The sequence below is a fragment of the Amphiprion ocellaris genome, chromosome 23 (genome assembly GCF_022539595.1).
Source record: "Amphiprion ocellaris isolate individual 3 ecotype Okinawa chromosome 23, ASM2253959v1, whole genome shotgun sequence".
In the NCBI taxonomy this organism is placed as follows: domain Eukaryota; kingdom Metazoa; phylum Chordata; class Actinopteri; family Pomacentridae; genus Amphiprion; species Amphiprion ocellaris.
Window position 1 is genome coordinate 25,789,298 of NC_072788.1, and position 14,312 is coordinate 25,803,609.

The 14,312-nt window shown below is 43.6% G+C and overlaps 1 protein-coding gene across 3 annotated transcripts; it reads left to right on the plus strand.

Moving 5' to 3' along the window:
- Positions 1-560: 560 nt before the first annotated feature.
- slc25a11 (solute carrier family 25 member 11) lies at positions 561-13,143 on the plus strand. 3 transcript variants are annotated; one of them, XM_055007420.1, is made up of 10 exons: positions 561-767; positions 4,751-4,903; positions 5,198-5,315; positions 5,904-5,992; positions 6,994-7,084; positions 7,512-7,602; positions 8,667-8,766; positions 8,857-8,908; positions 12,550-12,731; positions 12,768-13,143. In XM_055007420.1, exons 1-9 carry the CDS (start codon positions 703-705, stop codon positions 12,703-12,705), a joined length of 915 nt encoding a protein of 304 aa, XP_054863395.1. In that variant the 5' UTR covers positions 561-702; the 3' UTR covers positions 12,706-12,731; positions 12,768-13,143. The 3 variants fall into 3 exon arrangements, with proteins under 3 accessions (XP_054863395.1, XP_023149187.2, XP_035814570.2); XM_035958677.2 differs by adding an exon at positions 2,203-2,492 and having other exon boundaries at positions 621-767; positions 12,550-13,143; XM_023293419.3 differs by having other exon boundaries at positions 12,550-13,143.
- The last annotated feature ends 1,169 nt before the right edge of the window (positions 13,144-14,312 follow it).

Genomic DNA, 14,312 nt, shown 5'->3' on the forward strand with positions numbered 1-14,312 from the left:
GTTTCTATTTATTCTGTACTGCCTTAATACGATTTTTTTTCTCCTTGGAGCTGCTGTAACGGTGAACTTTCCCCACTGTGGGATCAATAAAGTTTTTATCTTATCTTATCTTATCTTATCTTATCTTATCTTATCTTATCTTATCTTATCTTATCTTATCTTATCTTATCTTATCTTATCTTATCTTATCTTATCTTATCTTATCTTATCTATCTTATGATGTTTTAGTTGCTTTCAGGTACTGTCGGAAATTCAGCTAGACCTCTACATCAAACAACTGTCCCTGCACAGTATTTTCTCTACCACCTTTTCTATGTACATCAGAATTATTCTTGATTAATTCAACTATAATTTATTAACATCAACGTCGTTTTCACAATATTACATTAACTATTTAAACCTTAACAATTTCACAGCCATCTTAAAATTTGTAGTTTGAGTTCACATTTACGAGCTTTAGCGGAGCATTTGAATGCAGCATAAAAATCGTCGCTTTTCGTCACTCTTCGTGTCCTTTCGTCCTCGCCTCCTGATTGGTCCGCCGGACTCGTGTTTCCGGACGTGACCGCTGCAGAGAGTCACCTTGCCCTGGCCGCTGCTGCTGCTGTCCCGCTGAGAGAGCAGGTGGACCGACCCGCCCACAGACACGCCGGCAGCGGGACTCTGAACCGGCCACTGACCCACCGACCGACCGGGGTAAACATGGCGGAGGCAAAGCCCAAGACCTCTCCGAAGGCTATCAAGTTCCTGTTCGGAGGTTTAGCCGGGTAAGATGTCAGGCTAACATGCTAATGAGAGGGGTCAGGCTGCTAACAGTGGAGCTAACAGAGGAGCTAACAGATAACAGCGGAGCTAACAGCGGAACTAACAGAGGAGCTAATAGCTAACAGAGGAGCTAACAGAGGAGCTAACAGCTAACAGAGAAGCCAACACACATTAGCGTTCTTGTGATGAAACCTCCGTTTAATAACGAGCTGTTGTGCTGTAAATGCTGCTAACGCTAGCTGCTAACGCTAGCTGACAGTGAGTAGTTCTTGTGTCTCCATCAGCTCTCTGATCCGTGTCCTTTTTGACACCTGGTCAGCATCGACCCGGTCCAACCAGCTAGCTCCCAGCAGGCGGACTGTTGTCAGGGGGACAGCCTAGGACAGGGGGACTGATGTCAGGGGGAAAGCCTAGGACGGGGACTGATGTCAGGGGGACAGGAGGACAGGACAGTGGAGTTAGGGGGACAGCTGTGATCCCCCAGACCATAGTGAGCTACAGTAAAGAACATATCAGGAACAGGTCTGACATTAGCATGCTGAAGCTGTGTTTAAACTGCTGCTTGTTTTGGTGTCTTAGGGGTCAACTAGCAGGCTAATGCTAGCAGGCTAGTGCTAACCACCGCTCATGCTAGCAGGATGAACAAGCCGAGACTCCAGCTGAGTTTAGGGCGTCCAGGAGGACCCATGTCCAGCTGTGAAGGCGGAGCTTTCTCCTCTGCAGACTGTTAGCATGCTAATTGTTAGCAGAGAGGACAGTTTCTGTTCCAGCCACAGACACAGAACAATGAGATGGTTTTAAATCTCCAGCAGCTCCACAAACTCTGATGTTCTGCTGTGAGCTCCTCTGGATCTCCTGATGATGATCCTACTGAGATTCAGCATCCGTTGCCATGGAGATGAACCCAGTCAGAAGGGAACCCAGAGTCTAACCTGGAGTCACCCTGATTACCTGAACCCTGGAGCTCTGGTCCCGACTGAAACACTTTAGTCCAACGTTTGGACACTTTAGCGACCTTTAATCTTCTCTGGATATAAACAAGAAGCTGCTGTTTCTGTTCAGTTCCAGATAGAAGACCTCAGCTGGAGCAGACCTCATGTCTTTGTTCTTATATTCTCACTCTTTGTGATTGTTTTGGGTCTCTTTGTGGTGATTTTGTGTCTCTTTGTGGTGGTTTTGTGTCTCTGTGGTGGTTTTGTGTCTCTTTGTGGTGGGTTTTGTGTCTCTTTGTGGTAATTTTGTGTCTCTTTGTGGTGGTTTTGTGTCTCTCTGTAGTTTTGTGTCTCTTTGTGGTTGTTTTGTGTCTCTATGGTGGTTTTGTGTCTCTTTGTGGTGGTTTTGTGTCTCTCTGTAGTTTTGTGTCTCTTTGTGGTTGTTTTGTGTCTCTTTGTGGTGGTTTTGCGTCTCTGACAGACTGACATATCTTCATGTCCACAGACAGACAGTGTGTCTGCAGCAGCTGCTGCTGTAAATGTCGTGACCCGTCTAAAGTCGTCCTTCCTGACAGGAGTCTGAATCTACACCGACCGTCCCACATGTTGGCCGACTTCCAGCACTGAGGAACTAACTGTCTGCTCCACATGCTGTACAACTGTTTAATATCATTACATCTCTGAGGAATTATCCTTCATGATTTCTTCTAAACTGATTTTTAAACCGACATCCAGTGGCTTCACCTGGATGTTAAATTTCAGGATTGAATGATCTGAGCTACAGCGAGTCTTCAGGTAACCGTCTACGTATCAAATGATGAATAAAAAGAAAAAATATTCTACTAGACACTGAAGTCAGACCTAATGACACGGGTAAATTCAAGTAAGTGAAATAAAACAGAAAAAAAAACGGAGAAAACAAAATAAAATACTAGTAAAAAGTAAACAGCAATAAACAGTGTCATTAAAATAAACAAGTGATAAAGGAAACAAATAAAAACTGAAACATGCAATATGAAAAACTTCTATCAAAATCACTTCAAAAGAAAAAAATGTTCATGAAAAACGGAATGAAATTAAAGTGATTTAAAAATAAAAATTGCAAATAAAGAAAAAAATTATCGAGAAAATACTAAAGGAAAAAAGAAATTAAAGTAAATGAAGGGAAAATTGTATTAAATATTAAATTAACCCTGTAAAACCCACTGTTCGATTTACTATTATTTGCTAAAAAATGTGCAAAAAAGTATATATTTTATTTTTTTTGTCTATATGTCTATATATATATATATATATATATATATACATATATTAGGGCTGGGACATTAACGCATTAATTTTGATTGATTGATTGATTGATTGATTGATTGATTGATTAATTAATTAATTAATTAATTAATTAATTAATTAATTAATTAATTAATTAATTAATTAATTAATTAATTACAGCTAAAATAACACGTTACAAATATTAACGCTATTACTTGCACCCTCCTCTGTTCCCTCATTTCTGGCACACCAGTAACTCTGATGAACACTCCAGCCCAGTCGGTGGCGGTAATGAACCTAAAGTCTGTTTGTAGCCATGAAGAAGAAGCACAGGAAGCACTGAGTGAAGTCAGGTACTGGTGAACAATGAAGGAAGAGCAGATTGAGCTTGTTGGGCAGAAAGTTTCCTTTTAAAAATCTTCCTGATGGCAGCTTGGATAAAAGCCTGGTTGTGTGTAAATTGTACAACAAAGAGTTTTCTGATCACTGCGTCACTTCAAGCCGACGGTATCACCTCAATGTAAAACATGTTGCTGTTAGCACCAGAGCTAACGTTAGCTACGAGTCATGCTAACGGCTAACGGTGTAGCCATCCCATAATAGACCACTTTTCTAGACAGTGCTTGAGTTTACAGAAAGTCTTAAAATGTTGAATAAAATCGCTCTAATTGCACTTAGATTTGCAGTAATCTGTGAATGTAGCAGACAGATGAAAAATGCAGATAAATAGAAATGAAACATTTTTGTGGTTTAAGTTTTTACTCCATCGAGGCTCTGCTTCCTTGGAGGAGGAAGAACCTAAACAACAAAAATATCTCTTTTAATAACTTCATTATAAACTTTTTGTTTATAAAAAATTACATAAATAAAAATTGATATTCCTATAAAAAGAACCATCAAAATTCCACCATTTATCAGACCCAGAAAAGATGAAAACAGAATGAATCTGTGGCTTTTCAAATTTCTGCATCTCCTTGAACTACTTATGCTGATTTTATGTGCCATACAGTGGAAAAAACAACTAAATTCAGGCTTTAAGTCATTAAAATCACTTTTTTCTATATGTCCCATTTTCCTTTTTTAAAATAAATTTTAAATTATAAACACGTATATGTCTATTCATTGATTCAACTGTCAACCACAATTTTATTTGAATTGAAAAACTTCACTTATTGCATCAAATATTGCTATTTGACAAAACTGCAATTAATTGCGTTTAATTAATTACAAAGCCTGTAATTAATTAGATTAAATTTTTTAATCGCGTCCCACCACTAATATATATATATATATATATATATATATATATATATATATATATATATATATATATATATATATATATATATATATACACACACATATTGTACTGAAATGAAGGTGATGGTAAATAACTAGTAAAACCAGAGTAAAGGTGTCGTTAATGAGATGTTTTTCTGTAAAGTGTTTAAACCCAGACCCAGTTTAAACATCCAGAGGTGGATGAGTTGGACTCTGAGCTGCTGATAAAGTTCCAGCTGATAAGTCCTGGCTGCAGAGTTCCACCTACACTGGACTCTATTGATCGTGGAGCCTCTGACATCACAGAAACATTGATTGTTCTCTAATCTGATTAGTGATCAGCTGCTGCTTCTCAGAGCAAAGCTGCTTATAGGTTCACATTTCAGGACTGCAGTCTGAGCTGGAGCTGGTCCAGCGTCTAACTACACCTGTCTACCTGTGTCTCACCTGTCTCTCACCTGTCTCACCTGTCTCTCTCCCCTGTCTCACCTGTGTCCCTGCAGGATGGGAGCTACAGTGTTTGTCCAGCCGTTGGACCTGGTGAAGAACAGGATGCAGCTGAGTGGTCAGGGGACGAAGGCCCGAGAATACAAGACCAGCTTCCACGCTCTGTTCTCCATCCTGAAGAACGAGGGAGTTGGAGGCATCTACACGGGGTAGAGGACCCTTACTATTATTATTATTATTATTATTATTATTATTATTATTATTATTATTAATAATAATAATAATAATAATAATAATAATAATAATAATATTTAATATTTAGTATTATTATTTCTTGTCCTTCAGGCTGTCTGCAGGTCTCCTCCGCCAGGCTATTATTAATATTTATTATTATTATTTATTATTAATATTTATTTTCCCTCAGGCTGTCTGCAGGTCTCCTCTGCCAGGCTGTTATTAATATTTATTATTATTATTTATTATTAATATTTATTTTCCCTCAGGCTGTCTGCAGGTCTCCTCCGCCAGGCCACCTACACCACCACCCGTCTGGGGATCTACACCATCCTGTTTGAGAAGATGACCGGAGAAGATGGTAGACCACCCAACTTCTTCCTCAAGGTTTGGTCTCCACCGGTCTGAAGGAGAACCGTTGGTCCCCAGTTCACAGCCCTGGGCTTTTTTGGTGTTAGACTAGGATTAGACTAGATCTAGACTGTTCTAGACTGTTTTTAAACTGTGTTCTAGACTGGTTTTAAAGTAGTTTTAAACTGGGTTCTACACTGAACTTAAACTAGTTTTAAACTGGGTTCTAGACTGAATGTTAAACTGGGTTCTAGACTGGGTTTTAAATTGGGTTCCAGAATGGTTTTCAACTGGTTTTAAACTGGGTTCTAGACTGTTTTTAACGTAGTTTTAAATTGGGGTCTAGAATGGATTTAAACTAGTTTTAAACTGGGTTCTCGACTGGATTTAAACAAATTTTAAACTGGGTTCTATCTGAGTTTTAAGTTTGGGTGTAGACTAATTTTAGACTTGGGTTTAAACTGGTTTCAGGCTGCTGTTTAACTGGTGTGAATTGGTTTTAACCTAGTGTTAAACTGGCCTGAAACCAGTTCCAGCTATTGCCAGACTGGTCTAACTGGTGTGAAACCAGTTCCAGCTGTTTGTCAGACTGGTCTAACTGGTATTGTGCTGCTCCCCCTGCAGGCTCTGATCGGGATGACAGCTGGAGCTACAGGAGCATTTGTAGGAACTCCAGCAGAGGTCGCTCTGATCAGGATGACGGCTGATGGACGGTGAGGACCATCGATGGATGATTGATTGATTAATGACTGATCTATGACTGATCGATGACTGATTGATGACTGACTGATGACTGATCGATGACTGACTGTTCTATGACTGACTGATGATTGATTGATGACTGACTGATGACTGACTGATGATTGATCGATGACTGACTGATCGATGACTGATTGATGACTGACTGATGACTGACTGATGATTGATCAATGACTGACTGATCGATGACTGATTGATGACTGACTGATGACTGACTGATGATTGATCGATGACTGACTGATCGATGACTGATTGATGACTGACTGATGACTGACTGATGACTGATTGATGACTGACTGATGACTGATCGATGACTGACTGTTCTATGACTGACTGATGATTGGTTGATGACTGATTGATGACTGACTGATGACTGACTGATGATTGATCGATGACTGACTGATCGATGACTGATTGATGACTGACTGATGACTGACTGATGACTGATTGATGACTGACTGATCGATGACTGATTGATCACTGACTGATGACTGATCGATGACTGATTGATGACTGACTGACTGATGACTGATTGATGACTGACTGATGATTGATCGATGACTGACTGATCTATGACTGACTGATGACTGATTGATGACTGATCGATGACTGATGACTGACTGACTGATGACTGATTGATGACTGACTGATCGATGACTGATTGATGACTGACTGATGACTGATTGATGACTGACTGATCGATGACTGATTGATGACTGACTGATGACTGATCGATGACTGATTGATGACTGACTGATGACTGATTGATGACTGATTGATGACTGACTGATGACTGATTGATGACTGACTGATGACTGATTGATGACTGATCTATGACTGACTGATGACTGATTGATGACTGATTGATGACTGACTGATGACTGATTGATGACTGATCGATGACTGATTGATGACTGATTGATTGGTTATTGGCTGAGCTGTCTGTGTGTTGCAGGCTGCCTCCAGACCAGAGGAGGGGCTACTCCAACGTCTTCAACGCCCTGGCCAGGATCACCAGAGAAGAAGGCGTGGCCACGCTGTGGAGGGTGAGCTGCACCACCTTCATCATCATCACCTTCATCATCACCCTTACCTACCTTCACCTCCATCATCTTCACACACTGAGCTAAATCCGTAGACTGAATAAATTTCTCAGATTTAATTGATCAATAGAACAGCTATAGTTATGAGAAGTAGAAGCATGTTGAGAGGAGAGTCGTGTCTGTTCCTGGTGGAGGTATCTCCTCCCACATGGTCACCACCTGTTCCTCTGTTCCTGGTGGAGGTATCTCCTCCCACATGGTCACCACCTGTTCCTCTGTTCCTGGTGGAGGTATCTCCTCCCACATGGTGACCATCTGTTCCTCTGTTCCTGGTGGAGGTATCTCCTCCCACATGGTCACCACCTGTTCCTCTGTTCCTGGTGGAGGTATCTCCTCCCACATGGTGACCATCTGTTCCTCTGTTCTCCAGGGTTGTGTTCCCACCATGGCCCGGGCAGTGGTGGTCAATGCTGCTCAGCTCGCCTCCTACTCTCAGTCCAAGCAGGCGCTGCTCGATTCAGGTAAGGACGGATCCACAGTGGGTTAAACTGATCCACAGTGGGTCATAGTGATCCACAGTGGGTCATAGTGATCCACAGTGGGTCATAGTGATCCACAGTGGGTCATAGTGATCCACAGTGGGTTATAGTGATCCACAGTGGGTCATAGTGATCAACAGTGGGTTATAGTGATCCACAGTGGGTTATAGTGATCCACAGTGGGTTATAGTGATCAACAGTGGGTTATAGTGATCCACAGTGGGTTATAGTGATCCACAGTGGGTTATATTGATCCACAGTGGGTTATAGTGATCCACAGTGGGTTATAGTGATCCACAGTGGGTTATAGTGATCAACAGTGGGTTATATTGATCCACAGTGGGTTATAGTGATCAACAGTGGGTTAAACTGATCCACAGTGGGTTATAGTGATCCACAGTGGGTCATAGTGATCAACAGTGGGTTATAGTGATCCACAGTGGGTTATATTGATCCACAGTGGGTTATAGTGATCAACAGTGGGTTATATTGATCCACAGTGGGTTATATTGATCCACAGTGGGTTATAGTGATCCACAGTGGGTTATAGTGATCAACAGTGGGTTATATTGATCCACAGTGGGTTATATTGATCCACAGTGGGTTATAGTGATCCACAGTGGGTTATAGTGATCCACAGTGGGTTACAGTGATCCACAGTGGGTTACAGTGATCCACAGTGGGTTACAGTGATCCACAGTGGGTTATAGTGATCAACAGTGGGTTATATTGATCCACAGTGGGTTATATTGATCCACAGTGGGTTATAGTGATCCACAGTGGGTTATAGTGATCAACAGTGGGTTATATTGATCCACAGTGGGTTATATTGATCCACAGTGGGTTATAGTGATCCACAGTGGGTTATAGTGATCAACAGTGGGTTATATTGATCCACAGTGGGTTATATTGATCCACAGTGGGTTATATTGATCCACAGTGGGTTATATTGATCCACAGTGGGTTACAGTGATCCACAGTGGGTTATAGTGATCCACAGTGGGTTATAGTGATCCACAGTGGGTTCTTCCTGTTCATGTCTCCAGGATACTTCGGAGACGACATCCTGTGTCATTTCTGTGCCAGTATGATCAGCGGCCTGGTTACCACGGCAGCCTCCATGCCCGTGGACATCGTGAAGACCAGGTGAGAACTGACCAATCAGAGCAGGTGAAGGTCCAGGTGAAGGTCCAGGTGAAGGTGTCGGGGCTCTGATCATGTTTTCTGTGTTGGTAGGATCCAGAACATGAGGATGATCGACGGGAAGCCCGAGTATAAGAACAGTCTGGTGAGTGGACTTTATTTACATCTTCTATAGTTTTTCTGAAGCTTCTCAACAAAAACGTTCACTTTGAAGAACCTCAGACGTTCTCCACAGAAGGTTCAGCTCTGACTCTGGAACCTTTCTACAGATATCCAGACGACTGGAACCTTTCTACCTCTAGGTTTTCTACAGATGACATTCATTTCTACAGATGTTACCTTTTTCATCCCCGTCTTTTTCACCAAAAACTGTTTCACCAAGAGACACTAATCTTTGAAAACTTGACCTTCTTCCTGAAAAGTTTCTCTCAAGCTGTTTGGATGGATGATGAATGGATGGATGGATGGATGAATGATGGATGGATGGATGAATGATGGATGATGGATGGGGATGGATGGATGATGATGGATGGATGAAAGATGGATGGATGATGGATGGATGGATGGATGAATGAATGGATGGATGATGGATGGATGGATGGATGAATGATGGATGGATGAATGATGGATGGATGGATGGATGTTAATGTGTTACCGTTGTGTGTCTCCAGGAGGTGCTGGTCAGGGTGGTTGTGTTAACGTTGTGTTACCGTTGTGTGTCTCCAGGAGGTGCTGGTCAGGGTGGTTGTGTTAACGTTGTGTTACCATTGTGTGTCTCCAGGAGGTGCTGGTCAGGGTGGTTGTGTTAACGTTGTGTTACCATTGTGTGTCTCCAGGAGGTGCTGGTCAGGGTGGTTGTGTTAACGTTGTGTTACCATTGTGTGTCTCCAGGAGGTGCTGGTCAGGGTGGTTGTGTTAACGTTGTGTTACCATTGTGTGTCTCCAGGAGGTGCTGGTCAGGGTGGTTGTGTTAACGTTGTGTTACCATTGTGTGTCTCCAGGAGGTGCTGGTCAGGGTTGTGTGTTAACGTTGTGTTACCATTGTGTGTCTCCAGGAGGTGCTGGTCAGGGTGGTGTGTTAACGTTGTGTTACCATTGTGTGTCTCCAGGAGGTGCTGGTCAGGGTGGTTGTGTTAACGTTGTGTTACCATTGTGTGTCTCCAGGAGGTGCTGGTCAGGGTGGTTGTGTTAACGTTATCATTGTGTGTCTCCAGGAGGTGCTGGTCAGGGTGGTTGTGTTAACGTTGTGTTACCGTTGTGTGTCTCCAGGAGGTGCTGGTCAGGGTGGTTGTGTTAACGTTGTGTTACCGTTGTGTGTCTCCAGGAGGTGCTGGTCAGGGTGGTTGTGTTAACATTGTGTTACCATTGTGTGTCTCCAGGAGGTGCTGGTCAGGGTGGTGTGTTAACGTTGTGTTACCATTGTGTGTCTCCAGGAGGTGCTGGTCAGGGTGGTTGTGTTAACGTTATCATTGTGTGTCTCCAGGAGGTGCTGGTCAGAGTGGTTGTGTTAACGTTATCATTGTGTGTCTCCAGGAGGTGCTGGTCAGGGTGGTGTGTTAACGTTGTGTTACCATTGTGTGTCTCCAGGAGGTGCTGGTCAGGGTGGTGTGTTAACGTTGTGTTACCATTGTGTGTCTCCAGGAGGTGCTGGTCAGGGTGGTTGTGTTAACGTTATCATTGTGTGTCTCCAGGAGGTGCTGGTCAGGGTGGTTGTGTTAACGTTGTGTTACCGTTGTGTGTCTCCAGGAGGTGCTGGTCAGGGTGGTGTGTTAACGTTGTGTTACCATTGTGTGTCTCCAGGAGGTGCTGGTCAGGGTGGTGTGTTAACGTTGTGTTACCATTGTGGTTCTCCAGGAGGTGCTGGTCAGGGTGGTGTGTTAACGTTGTGTTACCATTGTGTGTCTCCAGGAGGTGCTGGTCAGGGTGGTGTGTTAACGTTGTGTTACCATTGTGTGTCTCCAGGAGGTGCTGGTCAGGGTGGTGTGTTAACGTTGTGTTACCATTGTGTGTCTCCAGGAGGTGCTGGTCAGGGTGGTGTGTTAACGTTGTGTTACCGTTGTGTGTCTCCAGGAGGTGCTGGTCAGGGTGGTTGTGTTAACGTTGTGTTACCGTTGTGTGTCTCCAGGAGGTGCTGGTCAGGGTGGTTGTGTTAACGTTGTGTTACCGTTGTGTGTCTCCAGGAGGTGCTGGTCAGGGTGGTTGTGTTAACGTTGTGTTACCATTGTGTGTCTCCAGGAGGTGCTGGTCAGGGTGGTTGTGTTAACGTTGTGTTACCGTTGTGTGTCTCCAGGAGGTGCTGGTCAGGGTGGTTGTGTTAACGTTGTGTTACCATTGTGTGTCTCCAGGAGGTGCTGGTCAGGGTGGTTGTGTTAACGTTGTGTTACCGTTGTGTGTCTCCAGGAGGTGCTGGTCAGGGTGGTTGTGTTAACATTGTGTTACCATTGTGTGTCTCCAGGAGGTGCTGGTCAGGGTGGTTGTGTTAACGTTGTGTTACCATTGTGTGTCTCCAGGAGGTGCTGGTCAGGGTGGTTGTGTTAACGTTATCATTGTGTGTCTCCAGGAGGTGCTGGTCAGGGTGGTGTGTTAACGTTGTGTTACCATTGTGTGTCTCCAGGAGGTGCTGGTCAGGGTGGTTGTGTTAACGTTGTGTTACCGTTGTGTGTCTCCAGGAGGTGCTGGTCAGGGTGGTGTGTTAACGTTATCATTGTGTGTCTCCAGGAGGTGCTGGTCAGGGTGGTGTGTTAACGTTGTGTTACCATTGTGTGTCTCCAGGAGGTGCTGGTCAGGGTGGTTGTGTTAACGTTGTGTTACCGTTGTGTTTCTCCAGGAGGTGCTGGTCAGGGTGGTGTGTTAACGTTATCATTGTGTGTCTCCAGGAGGTGCTGGTCAGGGTGGTGTGTTAACGTTGTGTTACCATTGTGTGTCTCCAGGAGGTGCTGGTCAGGGTGGTGTGTTAACGTTGTGTTACCATTGTGTGTCTCCAGGAGGTGCTGGTCAGGGTGGTGTGTTAACGTTGTGTTATCATTGTGTGTCTCCAGGAGGTGCTGGTCAGGGTGGTTGTGTTAACGTTGTGTTACCATTGTGTGTCTCCAGGAGGTGCTGGTCAGGGTGGTTGTGTTAACGTTGTGTTACCATTGTGTGTCTCCAGGAGGTGCTGGTCAGGGTGGTTGTGTTAACGTTATCATTGTGTGTCTCCAGGAGGTGCTGGTCAGGGTGGTGTGTTAACGTTGTGTTACCATTGTGTGTCTCCAGGAGGTGCTGGTCAGGGTGGTGTGTTAACGTTATCATTGTGTGTCTCCAGGAGGTGCTGGTCAGGGTGGTGTGTTAACGTTGTGTTACCATTGTGTGTCTCCAGGAGGTGCTGGTCAGGGTGGTTGTGTTAACGTTGTGTTACCGTTGTGTTTCTCCAGGAGGTGCTGGTCAGGGTGGTGTGTTAACGTTATCATTGTGTGTCTCCAGGAGGTGCTGGTCAGGGTGGTGTGTTAACGTTGTGTTACCGTTGTGTGTCTCCAGGAGGTGCTGGTCAGGGTGGTGTGTTAACGTTGTGTTACCATTGTGTGTCTCCAGGAGGTGCTGGTCAGGGTGGTGTGTTAACGTTGTGTTATCATTGTGTGTCTCCAGGAGGTGCTGGTCAGGGTGGTTGTGTTAACGTTGTGTTACCATTGTGTGTCTCCAGGAGGTGCTGGTCAGGGTGGTTGTGTTAACGTTGTGTTACCATTGTGTGTCTCCAGGAGGTGCTGGTCAGGGTGGTTGTGTTAACGTTGTGTTACCATTGTGTGTCTCCAGGAGGTGCTGGTCAGGGTGGTGGGCTCTGAAGGCTTCTTCTCCCTCTGGAAGGGCTTCACTCCGTACTACGCCAGACTGGGACCTCACACTGTCCTCACCTTCATCTTCCTGGAGCAGATGAACCGCCTCTACAAGACCTACGTCCTGGACCGCTGACACACACCTACACCACAACTACACACCTACACCTACTACACAGCTACACCACAACTACACACCTACACCTACTACACAGCTACACCACAACTACACACCTACAACTACACATTCACAGCACCAGGACTGTGTGACTCGCCTCATTCTGAACCAACAGTGTTTCATGAACTGTTCCTGTGACATCATGCGGGTCGTACCACATCACCCCTCCCCCCCCCCCAGGCTGGCTGACTTGGTACGGTCCGACTGGCTCTTTGATTCTTTTTGTAAAGATCAGAACATAAATAAAGTAGGTAATTAATATTAATAATGTAAAGTCTTATTTGTAGAAGTGTGACTCACCTGACTCCACGGCATCATGGGATGGATGTGTCACCACGGTAACGGCCGGTTACTTCCTGGATTGGAGGGCGGATTAATAAAGAGTTTTAAGCCTCAGCTTGTTCTTCTCATTTTTCCTTTAAACTCCATGACACAACTTTTTACTTTTCCCAACTTTCCTGGAGATGTGTGACTTTAAAACGAGTCTTTTTAGAGTTAAAACATCGTCCAGACGTCTGAAACTCTTTACACCTCAGCCTTTAAATGAGCCTGTTTAATGAAAGCTGAGTTTTGTGTCTCTGGTTGTTTTGTGTCTCTCTGTGGTTGTTTTGTGTCTCTTTGTGGTCATTTTGTTTCTCTTTGTGGCCGTTTTTTGCCTCTTTGGTGATTTTATTGTGGTTTTGTGGTGATCTTCTTGTGATTTTTTGGTGATTTTGTAGTTTATTCCAGTGGGTATTCTCTGGTTTTTCCCTCCCAGCCTCGTCCACCCCATCCTGAATCAACATCTGTCCGGCAGCAGCTGGACTTTAGTTAACCGTTGAACAGCCAGCGACAAGACAAATAAGTTCAAAAAAAGAAAAAGGAATAGATAATATATAAAGACAAATAAAGCTTCAGCAATCAAGTGCAACAAATGGTGCAAACACAAAATTTTCTGAAGCTTGAAGAGGCACTAAAGTTCCTGTTGACTCTCAGTTCCATCATTAGTATCAGAAAAATGTAAACAGTCAAATGACACCAGTGGTCCACACCTCAACTTTCAATAACTCATTCCTTTTGTGGTAGTTTGGTGTCCCATTTTGGTCATTTTATGTCTTTTTACGTCCCAGTTTGGTCATTTTTCATCATTTTGTGGTTGTTTTGTGTCATACTTTAGTCATTTTATGTCTTTATGAGTTAATTTGGCATCACATGTTGGCTGTTTTAGGTCCTTTTGTGGTAGTTTGGCATCTTGTTTTGGTTGTTTTGCATCATTTTGTGGTGTTTTGACATCTTATTTTGGCTGTTTTATATCCTTTTGTGGTAGTTTGGCATCTTATTTTGGTTGTTTTATATCTTTTTGTGGTCTTTGTGACATTTTGGTCATTTTACGTCTTTTTACGTCCCAGTTTGGTCATTTTTCATCATTTTGTGGTTGTTTTGTGCCATTCTTTGGTCATTTTATGTCTTTATGAGGTCATTTGGCGTCACATGTTGACTGTTTTACATCATTTTGTCATTAGATTTTGGCAGTTAAACCAGTATCTGGCTGCTGCTAGTTTCCCACCGTGGTGTGCCAGCTCATG

What these genes read in the sequence shown, in the direction of transcription:
- slc25a11 (XM_023293419.3), top strand. Translation starts at nt 703, where the DNA reads ATGGCGGAGGCAAAGCCCAAGACCTCTCCGAAGGCTATCAAGTTCCTG. An exon ending in GTTGGAGGCATCTACACGGG is followed by an intron (nt 4,904 to 5,197) that starts GTAGAGGACCCT and finishes ATTTTCCCTCAG; the next exon opens with GCTGTCTGCAGGTCTCCTCC. An exon ending in CCGAGTATAAGAACAGTCTG is followed by an intron (nt 8,909 to 12,549) that starts GTGAGTGGACTT and finishes GTGTGTCTCCAG; the next exon opens with GAGGTGCTGGTCAGGGTGGT.